General features: G+C 27.0%; 1 protein-coding gene across 1 annotated transcript; it reads right to left on the minus strand.

Moving 5' to 3' along the window:
• Positions 1-215: 215 nt before the first annotated feature.
• LOC145850015 (phosphatidylinositol 5-phosphate 4-kinase type-2 alpha-like) lies at positions 216-14,708 on the minus strand. The gene is made up of 11 exons (XM_082955151.1): positions 13,841-14,708; positions 13,003-13,095; positions 12,788-12,885; positions 10,433-10,529; positions 9,174-9,326; positions 8,084-8,230; positions 4,092-4,244; positions 3,040-3,145; positions 1,964-2,083; positions 1,674-1,777; positions 216-1,220 (listed from the first exon to the last, which is right to left on the minus strand). The coding sequence occupies exons 1-11, from the start codon at positions 14,669-14,671 to the stop codon at positions 939-941; spliced, it is 2,184 nt and encodes a 727-aa protein (XP_082811277.1). The 5' UTR covers positions 14,672-14,708; the 3' UTR covers positions 216-938.
• Between the last annotated feature and the right edge of the window lie 1,067 nt (positions 14,709-15,775).

Below are 15,775 nucleotides of genomic sequence, written 5' to 3' on the forward strand. Positions count from 1 at the left end.
GGCTTAATCTATATATTTTATACAAAATCATAATGTTACTACTTACTGATAATATAAAAAAACCTATGGTCCCTTCCAATTAGATTTCTCAAAAAACTAATCTTAAATAAGAGCTTTTTTGCTCTTCATAACTTCTAGAATATCTAAATAAGTTTTGAACTATGGTCTTATTACCCCTCTGCAGCTTATGGTCCCTTTTTTTTCTAAAACGGCCTATTTCGGGAAGCTTTTGTTTAATGTAAGTTTAAAAATTTCCCGTAATATCTAGTGTAAGTTTAAAATTATGGTTGTAACCCTGCTTTATAGCATCAAAAATAAAGCGTGAGTAATTAAAAAATAAGCTAAGTTTAATTTTTGTTATAATTGTATTTACGTTAATTATAATTTATCTTGCTTAATATTACTAAAATTTAATTAATTAACCAATCACCTAATCAACTAATTACTTATCTAAAACTATATAAAATGTTTGTCCGTTGTAACTTGTTAGTTTGTTTACTTTTTTACTTGTGATCATCGCACTAGCGTGAAACAATTGTTAAGTAATAAACTTTTTAACAATTTAACTTTTGTCATAATTGTAAGCTTAATTAAACAGTAAAAAAAACGCTTAGTATAAGCAAAGTATATGACCAAATACTTAGGTTAGCTTTGTAATAAACATTTAGGTGGTAACAGCTATAATTTATCATGAAAAAAAAGTCATAGCAAAAATTAGCTGGACATCTAAAAGAAATCAAACTAGCCTGAAACTTTTACAGCTTGTCTAATAGTCAGCATAAAAACTGAAAACTAACAAAAAACACACCTTGAGTATCGTCGAACTTAAAAGTAAACAAGAACTATTCTAACCACACTTGAAAAAAAAATCTGTAAGTTAAGCAAAGTGTCTCGTGCTCAACTTAAACAAATACTCCTCAAGAATACAAAACTCACGTTCACAGCGCGCTCTTCGACCTCTTGTTCTTCTTATCAGAGGAGAACTTCCTGTTCGCCTTCTGGTTTACCGGGGTTCCCACCACGCGATGGCGGTACAGCTCATCGTTGCTGTAGCAGTGCCTGAGCACCTTGAGGTCGGGACGGAATTTGGCCAGGTTGCCGCAAGACAAGGAGTGGCAGTCCCCCGTCGCCTGGTCGTCGTTAGAGGTGGCTTGTTCGAGTCGTTGGATCAACCGGTGCGCGTACACCCTGGGAGACTTGACTGAAAAATCCGCTCCCAGCTGAACGGTATGTTGGTAAAATAAAAATCTGACTTTCAACAAACTCAAACAAAATTACTTTATTTTATCTCTCAACTAACAGACGACTGAAACAAAACTATGTTTTAACTGAAAACTTTATGTTAAAACTAAAACTGTTACTCCATGCTTAGCGGTTTTCAAAAAATAAAATGTTACAAAAAATGACTATTTCAACTAACAAATTGATGTTTACATAAAACTATAAATTAACAAACAGCTGAATGAAACAAAACAATTATTTCAACTTAAAATTTGACGCTAGAAATATAAATGATGAAAAAAACATTTCAGCAAACTAAAAGCTCAAACAAAATTACTTTATTTTTATTTTATTTCTCAACTAACAACTGACTGAAACAAAACTACTTTTTCAACCACCAACTTGAGGCTATTAACCAAATTTTTTCAAAATAATATTATGTTACAAATTACCCCGTGCTTGGCGGTTTTCATGGCGTGTGCGGCCTTTTTTTTGGTGTCGTAGTGGGTCAGTATGTCTATGAGGCCCATGTAGTACACCTCCCGTTTCGTTGAATCTGTACGAAATATTCAAGCATTAAAAGTTTATACAGTACTGTTAGAAACTAAGTTATTAGTATCACATTAAACACTATCAAAAATAAGCATTAATTTCATATTTAGTTTTATTTAAAATTAAGTATTAATATTTTGTTCGATATTAATTTCCAGCTAATATGTGTCAAATATACTTGCAAACTGACTTGCAGCGGAGTTGATCGCGTAGAACTGCCCGTAATCAGCTTCGATTTCGTTTTCACAAATTTGCGGCGACATGGGTCCGCCCGCGAACTCCGTGGGACTTTCCGGCGGGGACGAGGAACCTTGGAAGTTGAAAAATTACAGTTGATTGGCATGGATATGTGTAAAACAAGAGCAAGAACTTTTTTTCCACGAAAAAAAAGTAATTGTCAAGTTCATTATTACATAGATTAAAAGTTGTTTGAAACAGAATTTGATAGCAATGAAGAATCTAAACCTTGTTTGATTTGAATTTTTTTTCTATTCAAGTTTCTACATATTAAACCAACTAAACTTAACTTTATAGATATATTTACGTCAGAAAAAATATAAAATTTCTTATAAAAAATAACAGTTTTATCATAAAGTTTAAACATTTTTTTTGGAATTTGCTTGTATTTTAACGTTTACATGTTTTTAAATACAACATGAATTGGAATTATTTTAAAAATTAAGCTATAATAATCTTGACTTTAAATTTTCTAAAATTAAATGTAATTAGTTTAAATGTTACCGTTAAAAAATTGAGTTGTTTAAAATTTGTAGGTTTAATTTATGTTTACCTATACGAGATTTTGCTTAACTATTTTAAGTGAGAAATGACGTTTTGAAACATTTGTATGTATACATCTATAATGTAAATAATTAAGTCTACATAGATAAACAACTGTTTTTTTTTTATAAACTTAAAGAGTTTTTCCAGTAAAAAAGAGAGTGAAAATAACTGCCTTTTACATAAAACTAATACACAAACTTATGATTTTAAGTTTAAAACCTACTTAATATTTTACAAAGTTTAAATAAAATTAAAATTTATACGCTTATCTATATGTATTTTTAAGCTTTTTACAAGTAAATCATTAAATAAAAGTTTAGCTTTTAATAACTTGTAGGTATAGACATACAATTGTATAATTTCTACAGAATATACTTAAAAGTGATCTAGAACCTGTCGGACAATAAGACAGTTGAGTTTACTAAAACAAGAGCTTACAAAAGCTTTCATACAGTCAAAAACATTCTAATCATTCAGTAATACCTGCACAGTTGTCATCGGTGGAGCTGTCAGTGTTTTCACTTGAAACGTCGCTGTTGTGTATTCCCACCAGCAAGCTGTAGTCCATCAGCTTCAGCTTGGCCAGAAACTGTTTCAATCAGGTTTAATGTAAAAAAAATATCCAAGATTTATTATGTTTTAGAAAGTTTTTTCTAGGTTTTATAGTGTCAAAAAGTAGTGGTTTTGATAGAAAAAACTAATTTACAGTTTTTTTTTAATAACAACTTTTTTGTTTATCTATTCTGTTTATTAATAATTAGAATTTAATAAGTTTTGTGTGATAGACATGTATAGTATCAACAAATTATTAACCAAAACTAACTACTACTACTTATACTAATATATCATACAATCGAAATTTCTGATAATTTATTAACAAAATGAACTAAATCGATAGTATTAAACGATTAGTGTTAAGCGAGCACTTAGTTTGGAGAAGAAAACTTATCACGGATCTAAATATTCTTTAAACGTTTTATAAATAAGCTTTTCTTACGCATACTGAATACTTAAGCAAGCATAATTAATTAAAATCTAGTTAGAAAAAAAGCTTAAAATATTAGATATATTTTACTTGCTTTTGAAGTAAAACAATCATACAACGATAAACTTGTATTATGAAAATATAAACCTACCTGTTTCAACGTTTTATTTATAAACCCTTTAAATACTCTGAAGCTTTTTAAATTAATCCGCAAAGTGAACTAAATAAGTTTGTAGACATTTCAACATCAATCATCTTTAAAGTTATGTAATGCTAATGGGAATTGATGAGACAAAGCATGAAAAGTACAGGGTAATTAAAAAAAAGAGAAACTTATAATTTTCCATAAGTATAATGGTGAAAATTAAAATTGCTAAAAATATAACTAATAAAAAAATGTAAGAAGACGCAAGTAAAAACATCGAGAAAACTTAGAAAAAAAAAACATCATAAAACATAATCTTTAACGGTGGTAGAAAAACGTTTAAATATTTTTAAAAATAACATAATTAAAAAAACGCAACCACATGTAAGTAACAACTTTTCTTACCTCGGCATCGTTTTTGAGCTTGGTGAGAAATTCCTCTCTGACGCTTTGATCCAGGTGCAGCTTGATATTCGCTTTGACGAAGTCGTTGTCCTTGAACGTGGGCAGGTCCTTCTTCTTTTCCTTGTCGCTCGCATCCCTCTGCACCGTCGAGCCCTGCAGACAATTTAATTTGCATAAAACATGAGTTCTTTTGAAAAACTAAAAAAACTTAATATTAATTTTGCTGTTTAATCTCTTACCATCAAATATTTTTTGTTCGTGTAAATAGTTTTTGGTGATTTTTAATTTTGTTCGAACATGTGACACCGATATAAATGATTAAGTTTGGTATAATTATAAATGGTAAAAGTACAAACGTTTTGCAATAACTAAATATCGCAATGTTATGGTCCAATAGACATTTTAAACTTTTTATTACACTTCTATAAAACAAACAGCAAATTATTAATTGTAATTTTCAAGTTTAGTACTTTATAAATAGTGCTACAAAAACATATAAACTTTGAATACTGAAGAAAAAAAAAAAAAAAGGAAATTTTTATCTATACATAATACCTTAAAAAAAAAACCTATTTAAAATTTACGATGTCAACTAAAATACGTCAAACAAGTTATTTTTACTAAAATTTGATTCAACACGGAATTTTAACAAGAACTTAAATTATTCTTAAAACAACGGAATAAACTTTATTCTAAAAATAATTTAAATATTCAAGTTTATTCTTTACAAATAAACAAGGTTAAATAAGTGATTCATTCAGCTTCTAGTATATTCTAAACTGTGTAAAAATGTAAAATTAAAAAAACGTATTAAATTTTTTTGATGTCAATCTAAAGACGTCAAACAGTTATTTTTATTAAAATTTGATTCAACACGGACTGTTTAAAAAAATTTTTTATTTTGAAATCGAACAAACAAACTTCATTTCAAAAAAAAAAGTTTGTTAAGTGATTCATTTCTGGTAAATTTTAAACAGCGTGAAAATCTTATCTTCACAATGACGTGCGCTTTTGTTGAAAACAAGTGTTTAAAGTCTAAAAATAACTCACCCATACTCGAATAAACTTCCCGTTATTTAAAAACACAATAAACAATGCAGCGAAAGATATTTTCCCAATAATTTAATTGTAATACAAGATTTTATGCTCAATTTGATTAAAATATCTAAGTATTGTGTTCAGGTTTCGTTTAAAGTTTTTTTAAGTCAACAGAGAGAAATATGAAATTAAACTGTAAAAAGAAAAATATTTTTACACTGGTAAAATTTTAGTCGAAAAAACTTTGAGTTTAGTAAGAAAAGTATTTAACTAATAGATAAAATTTTACTAAAGCTATAATACATATATTCTACTATTTTATCTTATATTGATTTTCATTGATACTCATAACTTAATTTATTTAATGAGTATTTTAGAGCGTAATAAAAAATCATTGATAGTTTCTAATGTAAACATATGATTTAGTCATAATTATGGGTTGCATTAAGAAAATATCATGTACTGTAGTCCTTTTAAAGCTGTTTAAAATACTTTTGTACAAACTATCTCGTTGCTTACTCATTGTAATACATGCAGCAGTTTTCGCACACAATTAATACTTTACAGCATCTAAAAACACGCAAAAACTTCAGTAAACAACACAAAATTTTCTGATAAAAATGTTGAAAAAACAGCCAAAAAAAGCAAATCAACAAAGGCTGGAAAAAAAAGAAACAAGGTGAACAGTTTGTTTGTGATGTAAAAGTTTTTCTACTTTTCAGATGCTGAACACCTGCACAGTGAAAAAAGCTCAGTTGATTAAATAGAAGATAGACGAAAACTTTCACTGCTGGCGAGCTGCGTTGCGACTTTATTAAATTTTAATGAAGCTTTCCGCAAAGCGAAGTTGAGCTCTTCCAACTTTTTCAGAATCAAGCGGTTTTGCATGAGAATGTTTTTGTGAAACTGAGCTGGAAGTTTCGGAACGATTCAAAGTTTTCAAACAACTACTGGCGCAACTGTGAGAAAATGTTTGCTTTTGTGAAGCAATTAATAAACAAATATTTAACCTCTTTAGAGAAAATGTAGCGCCTGCAAAACAAGTTCCCTATAAAGAATAAACAAAATGCTTACTTGCTGGTTTTTAAAGTTAAAAAAACTTGCGTCTAATCACAATGGCTAAAAAACAATAGTTTTTTGTGATAATTATTGAAAAAGTAAAATAATGTAAAACCCGTAAATTATAAATGAACTTGTATGTTAATTTATCAATTAACCTGCTGTTGTTATGAAAACTTAGCAAAACAAAACAGTATGTTACATATCATATAAAACATTCACTATATACAGTTTTCAATGAATTTAATTGTTAATAAATTGTTATATGATATACTTTGAGTTTAAAACATTATAAAAAGTTACTGATTTAAACAACCATAAAAAAAAACATGTTTGAGGATAAAACATGAACTTCAACAACTTTTACAAGAAAGTTTATATTGTGCAATAAATTATTGATTTTAAAAGTAGCAGAAGTGATTTGTTTTTTATAATTGAGCTGAAGGCGGAAGTAACGTTTAGAAAATTTACGTTGGTCAATTCTTAATCACACACTTTTCTTTTTACTATACAAAACAATAGTAGTCGTGCAAACAACTTAATGCGTCTTATTATAATTGAATGACTGAAAAAATTTCAAGTTTCTTTAAAATTTTCTTAAAAAATCCTGCTTTTTGAAATACTTTTTTTTAAATAAGTTAAAATTTTATTGCAAAGTTGTACAATTTATTTGTTGCACAGTGGTTAAAGCAGTTTTACCAGCTATACTTATACAACATACATGTTTATAAACACTTATGACTTACAAAAATACTAAACGTTGTTATACTTAAAATTAAGTGATAGGAAAAAAAGTTACTAAATAAAGAAAAACTAAAATTGAGTTGATAAGTATACTACTTTTCCTATAATTTAAGTTGAAAAAAAATGCTAATAACAAAAACTTACTTGAACATTACTTAATATACTGAAACTAGAAAAATAGCAGCTACTTAAGTTACATAACAATGTCAAAAAGTACTATTATTTTATCTTTTAAATATTTATATCATGTTTGCTTAATGCTATTTTGAATGTCTTATTTTACTGTGATAAAGGTGTAAAAAAGGTTTTACATAAAAAGTTTATCTAACAGATTCTAATTACATTACAAACTTTCTCCCAGTAGGGCTCTTCAGTTGTAAGTCAAATCTAAAAAGTAGAATAATTAACTAGTTGGAAGATATTACAACTACACATCAAAAACAAAACACAACAGACTATTGTTTTAGATTTAATTTACAACTAAAAAGCCTTACACGGCGTAACATTGTTTTTAATTAGAATCTGTCAAATAAAAACTCAAAAATTTGTTTACAAAACTTGTACTTATATGAGTTGAGAAATAAAGGTACAATGAAAAAAAATCACTGCATACTGATTTAATTCACACTGTTCAAGTATGCACAAATTCTGTTATAAAAAAAAAAAAAAAAATTAAAATATAATTTTATTAAAAAATGCTTAACTACAACAGTACTTGCAAAACTTAAAAAAATATTATAAAGAACATACTAATTAACAATATACTATTTTAAGTAGATTTTCAGTACTTTTGCTGTTTAATTGAGAATTTTTTTTATATATCTAAAAACCAAGTAGAAAAAATACTTTTTACCATTATATAATTTACTGGTTAGAATATTTTCCTAAACATTGTTAGAAAAAGTTTTAAAAGTTGATTTTGAAACAAAATTTATTAGTAAAAACATTTATTTATACTATGTTAAAATAAATTGACTAGTACTATAAAATAATTCAATACACCAAATATAAAATTTAAAAAAGCCAAAATAATTATTAATAATTATGGCTTTTAAAATACTAATTAAAAACCTTAACTCAACTTTTCTTCAACCACTTAATATTTTTTCATTCAACTTTTTTTTTACTAAACAATTTAACACAAAAACTACCTTGAGGTCGTATTTGGTCTGAACGCGGTGCTTGGGACTGAACACGTTCTTCATCACTATCATGTAGTGCTCGCTGTTATTGAGAGTCAGCCTGTACATTCCCATGTACTGCGGCAATAACGTCTTGCAACTGTGCTCCACTACGTACTGAAAGTTATCATATTGGGTGTTTGTATGCATTTAATAACTTTTTTCATAACTTTCACCATGTTCTGTATGTTTAATACTAATAAGCTGAATAAGCACATATAGCACGTAAGTTTTGGTTACTTTCTTAATATACATGCAGCTGTGCTCAACTACATACTGTATGTTTTGTTTGGAAATTACTATTTATTTTTTAAAGTTTTATAAATAGTGTACTTGCTAGTTTAGTATTTTACTTGTGATCGTTTCAGGTGAGAAAAAATTTGACCTTCACAAATAATTAACAAAATAGTGCACTGTTTGATAACTATGCTGATCTGCAAATAGTTTTAAATTTTTCATAATAAATACTTTCATTATTTTCTTAAAGAGCACTCTTAAGACAGGTCACTATTAGCACATCATATTTGCAATTCTAACCTATATATTACAGGAACTGTTAAAAAGAAAAAGGTTTTTTAAATGGAAATAATTTTAAGATGAAGAAAAGTTAAATTTTTGGACGTAGTCTGCATAGAAGTTGACCAAAAAAACATAAATACTATAAGAAAATAATAATTTTTTATAAATAAAAACTTATTTACAGCTGTTGCAACTAAAATAATTTATACCAAGTTAAGCAAACTTAGTAAAAAAAAAGACTTTATAAATTTAATAGTTGGCATGGTAGTTTAAAAGAAAACAAACTAAAAATTGAAACTAGTATATTTCACAGTTGATACTTTAAACATATAATTTTAAATCAACCTAATGATGTTTTAAAACTTTTAAGATTGTTTAAATAAAATAATATTCATGGTAGGTAAAAAAACATAAGATAAAACTTTATAGATCTTATCTTAGTAATTCAAGCAAGTAAACAACATATAATCTTTAACTTAATGCTTTGGTAGTTTGTAGTACAACTTGTGCAACATACTTATTTTATTTCAAACAAACAAACCTGATGATACTTTGGAAGAAGTTCGTGCATCTCGGCTATGTCCTCGCTCGACAGCGTCTTGATGACGAACCTCTCGTCGAATGACAAGAGGAACCTCGCTCCCGACCTGCCCGAATTGTCCGTTCTGATTGGCTGGCTGAAGCACAGCGAGTTCTGTGATTGGTTTAGAAATGAGCTTGATTAATTAATATGAAGTTATATGGGGTGCACGACAACCAAATTCTGGCAATTAAAATTTTAATAATTCTGAGTTATTGTTTTTATTAATAGTTTTTTTCAGATTTTTTATCATCATAATCTTATTATTTAGACGTTTAAGCGCATTTTTAAATATATACTACTTTTTGAGGTATGGCCACCTAAACATTTTTAAAATAATTTGAACTATTATGTAACAAGTTATATGCATGTTCACCGAAAAAAGTGCGCATTAAATATACTTTATTTAGCAACTAATATTTATTTATTTATGTGCATACATCGTATAATGAACAGTTTAACTTCAAGTCTGGTAATTTTAAAGCAAAAGTGCACAAAATAAATATAATAAAGACTATTAAATTATAATTAGTGTTAAACATAAATGTTAGTATATAGCTTTCTGGGCACATATTTTCATATCAGTAACAATTTCTGCATATTCTTTAAGTGTCATTTTTATCAGAAAAAAAAACTTGTTATTCTCATATAATTAAGTTTCAGTACAAAAAGCTGAAGTAAATTAAGTTCATTAAAAAATTCTTAGATTATTTATGTTATTTGTTTACGTACGTAAGAAGAACGAAGCACATGATGTATTTATTGAGAAAATTTAGTAAACATTTTAAGTGCCTATTATGATGATATAAATTATAAAGTTTAAAGACACTTATTAAAGTTCATAACTTAAAAAAAAGCAAAATGGTAATCAATTATTAAAGAAGACAGTCTTATAAATAATTAAATATACATGATAAAAAATTCCAACTTTTAAAATCTAAAAAATTGAATAAATTAAAAATTAAAACTTAATGTTATGTAAACAAAAAACATTAATCTAAACTAAAAGACAAAAATAAAAAATAAGAATGAAGGAACACATAGTAAGAATGAAAAGTATAAATTTATTAGTTTAAAAAAAACTTATAAACTGTTTATATATAAAAAAATAGTCTTCACTTAAAAATATTTTATACTTACTAAAATAGGCTTTAAACAAAAATCAAAAACTAATATTCGAAGATATCACAATAATCAACACCATATAGCCAATATCTCACCACATAATCTTTTTCAGTTATGCCAAAAATTTCACGCAGTCTGCGAAACACAACTGGACAATACTCTTTCACTTTGAAGTGGCTCGGAAGATTCTCCCTGATAATAAACAGTACTTGTTACATGTAGAACAACACTGAACTAATTAAGAAGGATACAAATATAATGTTAATATATTTAGAAAAAGGTACAGTAACTAAGAAAAGTTAATAAAAAGTATAAAAAACGTAGTTAAAAAGTATAGTTATTATTATAAGTTGCAGATTTAATTATTTTATACATTAAATTATAAAAAAAGTCTACAACATTATATATCAGTTATAATTAAATATTTAAGTTATTTAAATTTGTAATTTTGTTCTAAACGAAGAATCAGAAAATTTTAGGAGAACAAATCATGAACATTTTTGTGTGTTTAAACGTTGCATAAACCTTATATACGTTCTTACTGTATAGCTAGTCTTTTACTAAAAGAAGACTAGTAAGCATAAATAAGACTTAGTAGCCTTTGTGACTCTGACGTTATAGGTAATGCATACTGTTTGCAAAGGTAGTAATGATAATATATAATTGCTCACTATACCTGGTTTCTCAATAGCATTGAATGTTTAAATTACAAAACAGCAAAACTAAAACATAGTCTTTATTTGCAGCTGTAATGTGTGAGAGTAAGCATCTTTATTTGTTTATATTATACAACATCACTGTCTGTGGGCTGTAAAATAAAGGAGCTTCTGATTGGCTAAAAATACATTTCTGTTTATTTTAAGTTTTATTTAATAAAACATTTGTTTGTTATATGTCTGACTAAGGTAGGTTAGGGGTAATGTCTTAGGTTTAATATTTAGTGTGAAATTGGTTAGGAATAAGATTTAGATGTTATTAATGTACTGCTGTATTAATACCTTATCTCATTTGCACAATAGTATAAAAACCTTTCTAATGCAGCAGACCTCATCATATCTACAGATTCAACACAAACTTATGATAAGTTTCCTTTAAAGCTGTAACTAAGATATTTTTACTGACAAGTTTTACTAGCTGCACTGCCTTATTATATAATTGAAAACTTAATCATATTAGTTATTTTCTTTGTCAAATGGAAAGCGAAAAGTTTCAGTTTATATAAGAACAATCAATAATAAGAACAATCAATAATAAACTAAAACAAACTAAGCAGAAAGCTACAACACAAATAAAAAACATGGCGTATATAAAAGATATCCTCATTATTACTTAAATTAAGAAGATAGTTTACGCTAAACTGAGTTAATTTTAAATATTTTTACGTATTAAAAGGAGCTTTTTGAAAACAGCAAAGTTAGTCTGACCAACCAGAAAGATTGTTAATCATGTTGTTCAGTTTAAAAATAGTTATCAGGAAGACCTTAAATAGCCATAAATCTACTTTTGTATTTCAAAAGAATTAAATAAGTCAAGGCCATAGGGGGGTCCAAGACTTTTTTTACAAAAAATAACTTTAGCTTTTATTTGAAGGCTTTAAGTACAAACTACAAGCCAGTTTCTATAGAATTCAAAAATATCATATAACTTTTGAGATATTTTATATTTTGTAAAAATTTTCCGATACTAACGTACAGACCGCAAATTTTTCAAAGTCAATTTTCTTGGAAATTTTAAAATTCACTAAAAATATACCTCCTCCTTCATTTTCCAAGCAATTTTCTTCAAATTTTCAGGAAATGTTCCTAATTTTATAAAAAAAAAACTTTATTTATTAATTTGTTTGAATAAGTTTGAAGATTACTTGAAAATGTAGGAGGAGATAGGTTTTAAATAAAATAGTCTTTTATTGCTGTTTTAGTTTTCCCTTCCCATAAGGAACCTATTATGCGGCCCGACTTTGACCGGTCATATCTCAAAAAATAATTCGAATTTTTTTAAACGGTAAAAAGCAATTTGAAGCTTATTAAAAACTCTACAAATTAAGATCAACTTGCAAAAAACATGGCCTTAATAAATAAAAAATATACAACTGTTCAGTTTGGATCTAAGAAATATATAACAAATACAAAATTAACAAAAATATTTTAGAATACTCATGAAAAACTCTTTGATACGAATATAATAGTGTAAATGTATGAAATTATAATAATTATAAACTATATAGTTTACAGAAATCTTATTTCGATTTATATGGTTCTTTACAGTTTTTATTTTGTCATTATTTAAAATAATAATCAACTAAGCAGTTAAAGATGTAAAAATTAAGAATGTTCACTTATAAAATATAGTTAGAAAATTTCTATATTTAACTTTTAGAGTGTTTAACTCGTAAAAATTCAGTTACTTAGCAATACTATTGTAAATATTCTACCACAAAAAGAAAAACTAACTTGTTGAAAATGTGGTTGTCAATTTTAACTTTTGAGTAAGCTTTGAAATCGTCAGGCATCAACATCAACGGAATCCGAACACAAGCAAGTTCCTTTATCTTAAGGTTACAAAGTAGTAAATAGTATTTAAAAATATTAAATATAATTTTTTTTCACGAAGCAAAGAAAACTACATTAGTAATTAGTTTATTTGATAATATTAAATCAAAACTTACCGAATGGTTTACACCCCACATAAAAACGCTAATAAAAGGTTCATTTGCACGAAACACTTTTTGTTTCTGCTTTTGAAATCTTTTTACTCCTTTCTTGGGAATTTTAATTTTTTTCTTATCACCTACTGCAGATGACATGCTTTTTTACTTATCTGAAAGAAAAAAAAATAAACATTTAATTTTAATGTACAAGGGTTTCATAAAATTTACCTAACAAAAGAATTTGAAAACAAAACAAGCAGTATGTATGGCGAGTATAAAGTACTATCTAAGGGTTTTTATAGTATAAATTTATAATATTTGAAAATACGTGGAAAACAGAAAAAGTTTAGTACTAATAAATTTTTCCTTTATTTAAAAATATCAATTTCAAACAAATACTGTCCTATTTTACTTTAAACTAAAAAAACAGTTTTCAAATATAGCTTTTTAACTGTAATTTTTATTGTAAAATAAAAGAAAGCTTGTTATGTAATTGAATAACCATCAAACAGATTCTTATTACATGTTGTTATTACAAAATGGAGTTATCTAATTACACAAGCCAATTACTACATTTAAACTAATTAAACATTTACTAAAAAGTAATAAAACAATGTGTACTACAGTAATAACTACAAATGAAATTTATAAAAAAGTAAAACATGTTACTATTGTTTTGTAATTATGAAACTTGATATTAAGCATAACTATAAATTATTAATTAATTAAGAAAAAGCTGAAAAAATAATGAAAAAATAGTAATTCATTCTTTAGCCTTTTTGATAAAAAACTTTTCGATAGTAGCTGCTGATTTTCGTTTTTTTGGTGTAACATTATGTGATAAAGGAGATTTAACTGTTTTAGAAGATAGCCAACTCATCATACTGTTTGCTGAAGCTGATAGTTTTTTCTGTTGGTTCTTTTCAATTTGATCAAGACTGATTTGCTCTCGACACTGAGCACCTTGATTGCGGGAATTACTCACATACCTGTCAACAGGATACCAGGTCAAACAGGGCTTGGACTTGATCAGCTTCACTGCTTCATCAAGCGGAACATTTCTGTAGTCCAACCACGAGTCAATTTCTTTGTCACTTTCTAAAATTGCAGGCATGCGGTGGTGAATGCAAGAAAAGTTCTCGTGAGAATCAACAGTGATGACTGAAAACGAGTACAAGTCTTCATCATCCACCCTAGCCTTTTCAAAAATTCCTGCCATTGCAAGAAGCGGTGCTTCAGATTTTTCTTTTTCATCTTTGGGCAAGTGAATGAAGTAAGGCTGCTTTTTACCACTTTTAACTGCTTTCCATTCGTAAAAACCTTCTGCAAGAACAACACAACGCTGGCCTTTCTTGAGCGGGTTCTTGTAAGACTTTTTTTCAAGCATGGTGTCACTTCTGGCGTTGTTCATGCTGAACTGGCCATTGTGTGAATTTCCCATCCAATTTGGAACTAGCCCCCATCTCATGCAAGCCAGAGACCTTTCAGCGTGGTTTTCCTTTGATTCTAGGTGATTGCTGCTGATCAACACTGGGCAGTAGGAAGTTGGAGCAACGTTGTGCGCAGCTTTGTACCTGTCAGTGTTGAGCTTCCACTCTGGCTTTTCTTCTTTTCCCTGCTTGTTTTCGTACTTGCACTTCTGTTGTATTTCGGCAGGCTCAAGCGCACAAGCTGTCCTTCCACACATTTTACAAACAATTTAACTTTATTTTTGTATCAAGTAATATTCTGAAAATTATGTTCGATTTTAGTCAGTATTTTTCCTTTGAAGCTAAAGCTTGCTTTAAATGGTTATTACATACAGGAAATTTAAAATAAATAAGTTTAAATAATAAAGTTTCTGATAAACTTGAACGATACTATTTTTAAACTTAAGTAATTTTAAGAGGGTTTTGTGTAAATATTGACCAAGATTATATATAAAGTATAAAGTTATGTTTAGTTTAAGTACATTTTAACTATTCTAAAGTTAAAGTATAACTGAAACCGAAATTGCTTAGATTTGTTTAAGGCTTTAAATATATTAGTCTTAAAACAATTGCACTACTTCTGATTAATGCTAAAACTATATAAATAACTTTGTTTTAATTTTGTAAATAATCAAATTCAATTGAAAAACTTTAGAAATTTAAAAAAAAATAAAAGTCTAAAATTTAACTTATATTTTTAACTATTTATTTTTATTATATCTTCAATATCAATAAAATAAGGCTTATTATAATTGAAAGCAAATTAAAAAAAAAGTTTATGCTTTAATCATATTTTAAAATCATAAAATTGATAACATGCATATATACAAGCAGAAGAAATATAAAAAAAAAGTTAAAATGAACTAATATTCAATTAATTTAGCTGATATTTACACAAGTACCATCACAAAGAGTATAATAAGATTTATCTTTAAAAAAACTATCTTATATATAACAATAAAAAATTCAAACAGTACTCTTTCTTTATTACACTAACACATGTTTCTGAGTATTAACAAGTTAACACACTTTAACAGAGCTCTGTAAAAAATAAATACTTAAGGAAAGAATAGAAGCTAAATAAGGTATATATATATGTGTTTATTAAAAATAAGAATAAATACTATAGGTTATCGTAAATTAACAGTTAATAATAGATACAACATATAATTTAAACTGTTATAAACTATATAATACTAGTAATTGTTAAGTCTAAATTATGATAAAGTAAAGTTAAATACAAAATAAAATAATAAATCATAATATAAAGCACTCACATGAAAGTTCAAGAAATACTGATTCATAAGATTAAATGGTTGTCA

Source organism: Thalia democratica, chromosome 2 (assembly GCF_965202585.1).
Source record: "Thalia democratica chromosome 2, ktThaDemo2.hap1.1, whole genome shotgun sequence".
Taxonomy (NCBI): Eukaryota; Metazoa; Chordata; class Thaliacea; order Salpida; family Salpidae; genus Thalia; species Thalia democratica.

What these genes read in the sequence shown, in the direction of transcription:
- LOC145850015 (XM_082955151.1), bottom strand. Translation starts at nt 14,671, where the DNA reads ATGTGTGGAAGGACAGCTTGTGCGCTTGAGCCTGCCGAAATACAACAG. An exon ending in TGTGGGGTGTAAACCATTCG is followed by an intron (nt 12,886 to 13,002) that starts GTAAGTTTTGAT and finishes TGTAACCTTAAG; the next exon opens with ATAAAGGAACTTGCTTGTGT. An exon ending in CGCGATCAACTCCGCTGCAA is followed by an intron (nt 1,778 to 1,963) that starts GTCAGTTTGCAA and finishes TATTTCGTACAG; the next exon opens with ATTCAACGAAACGGGAGGTG.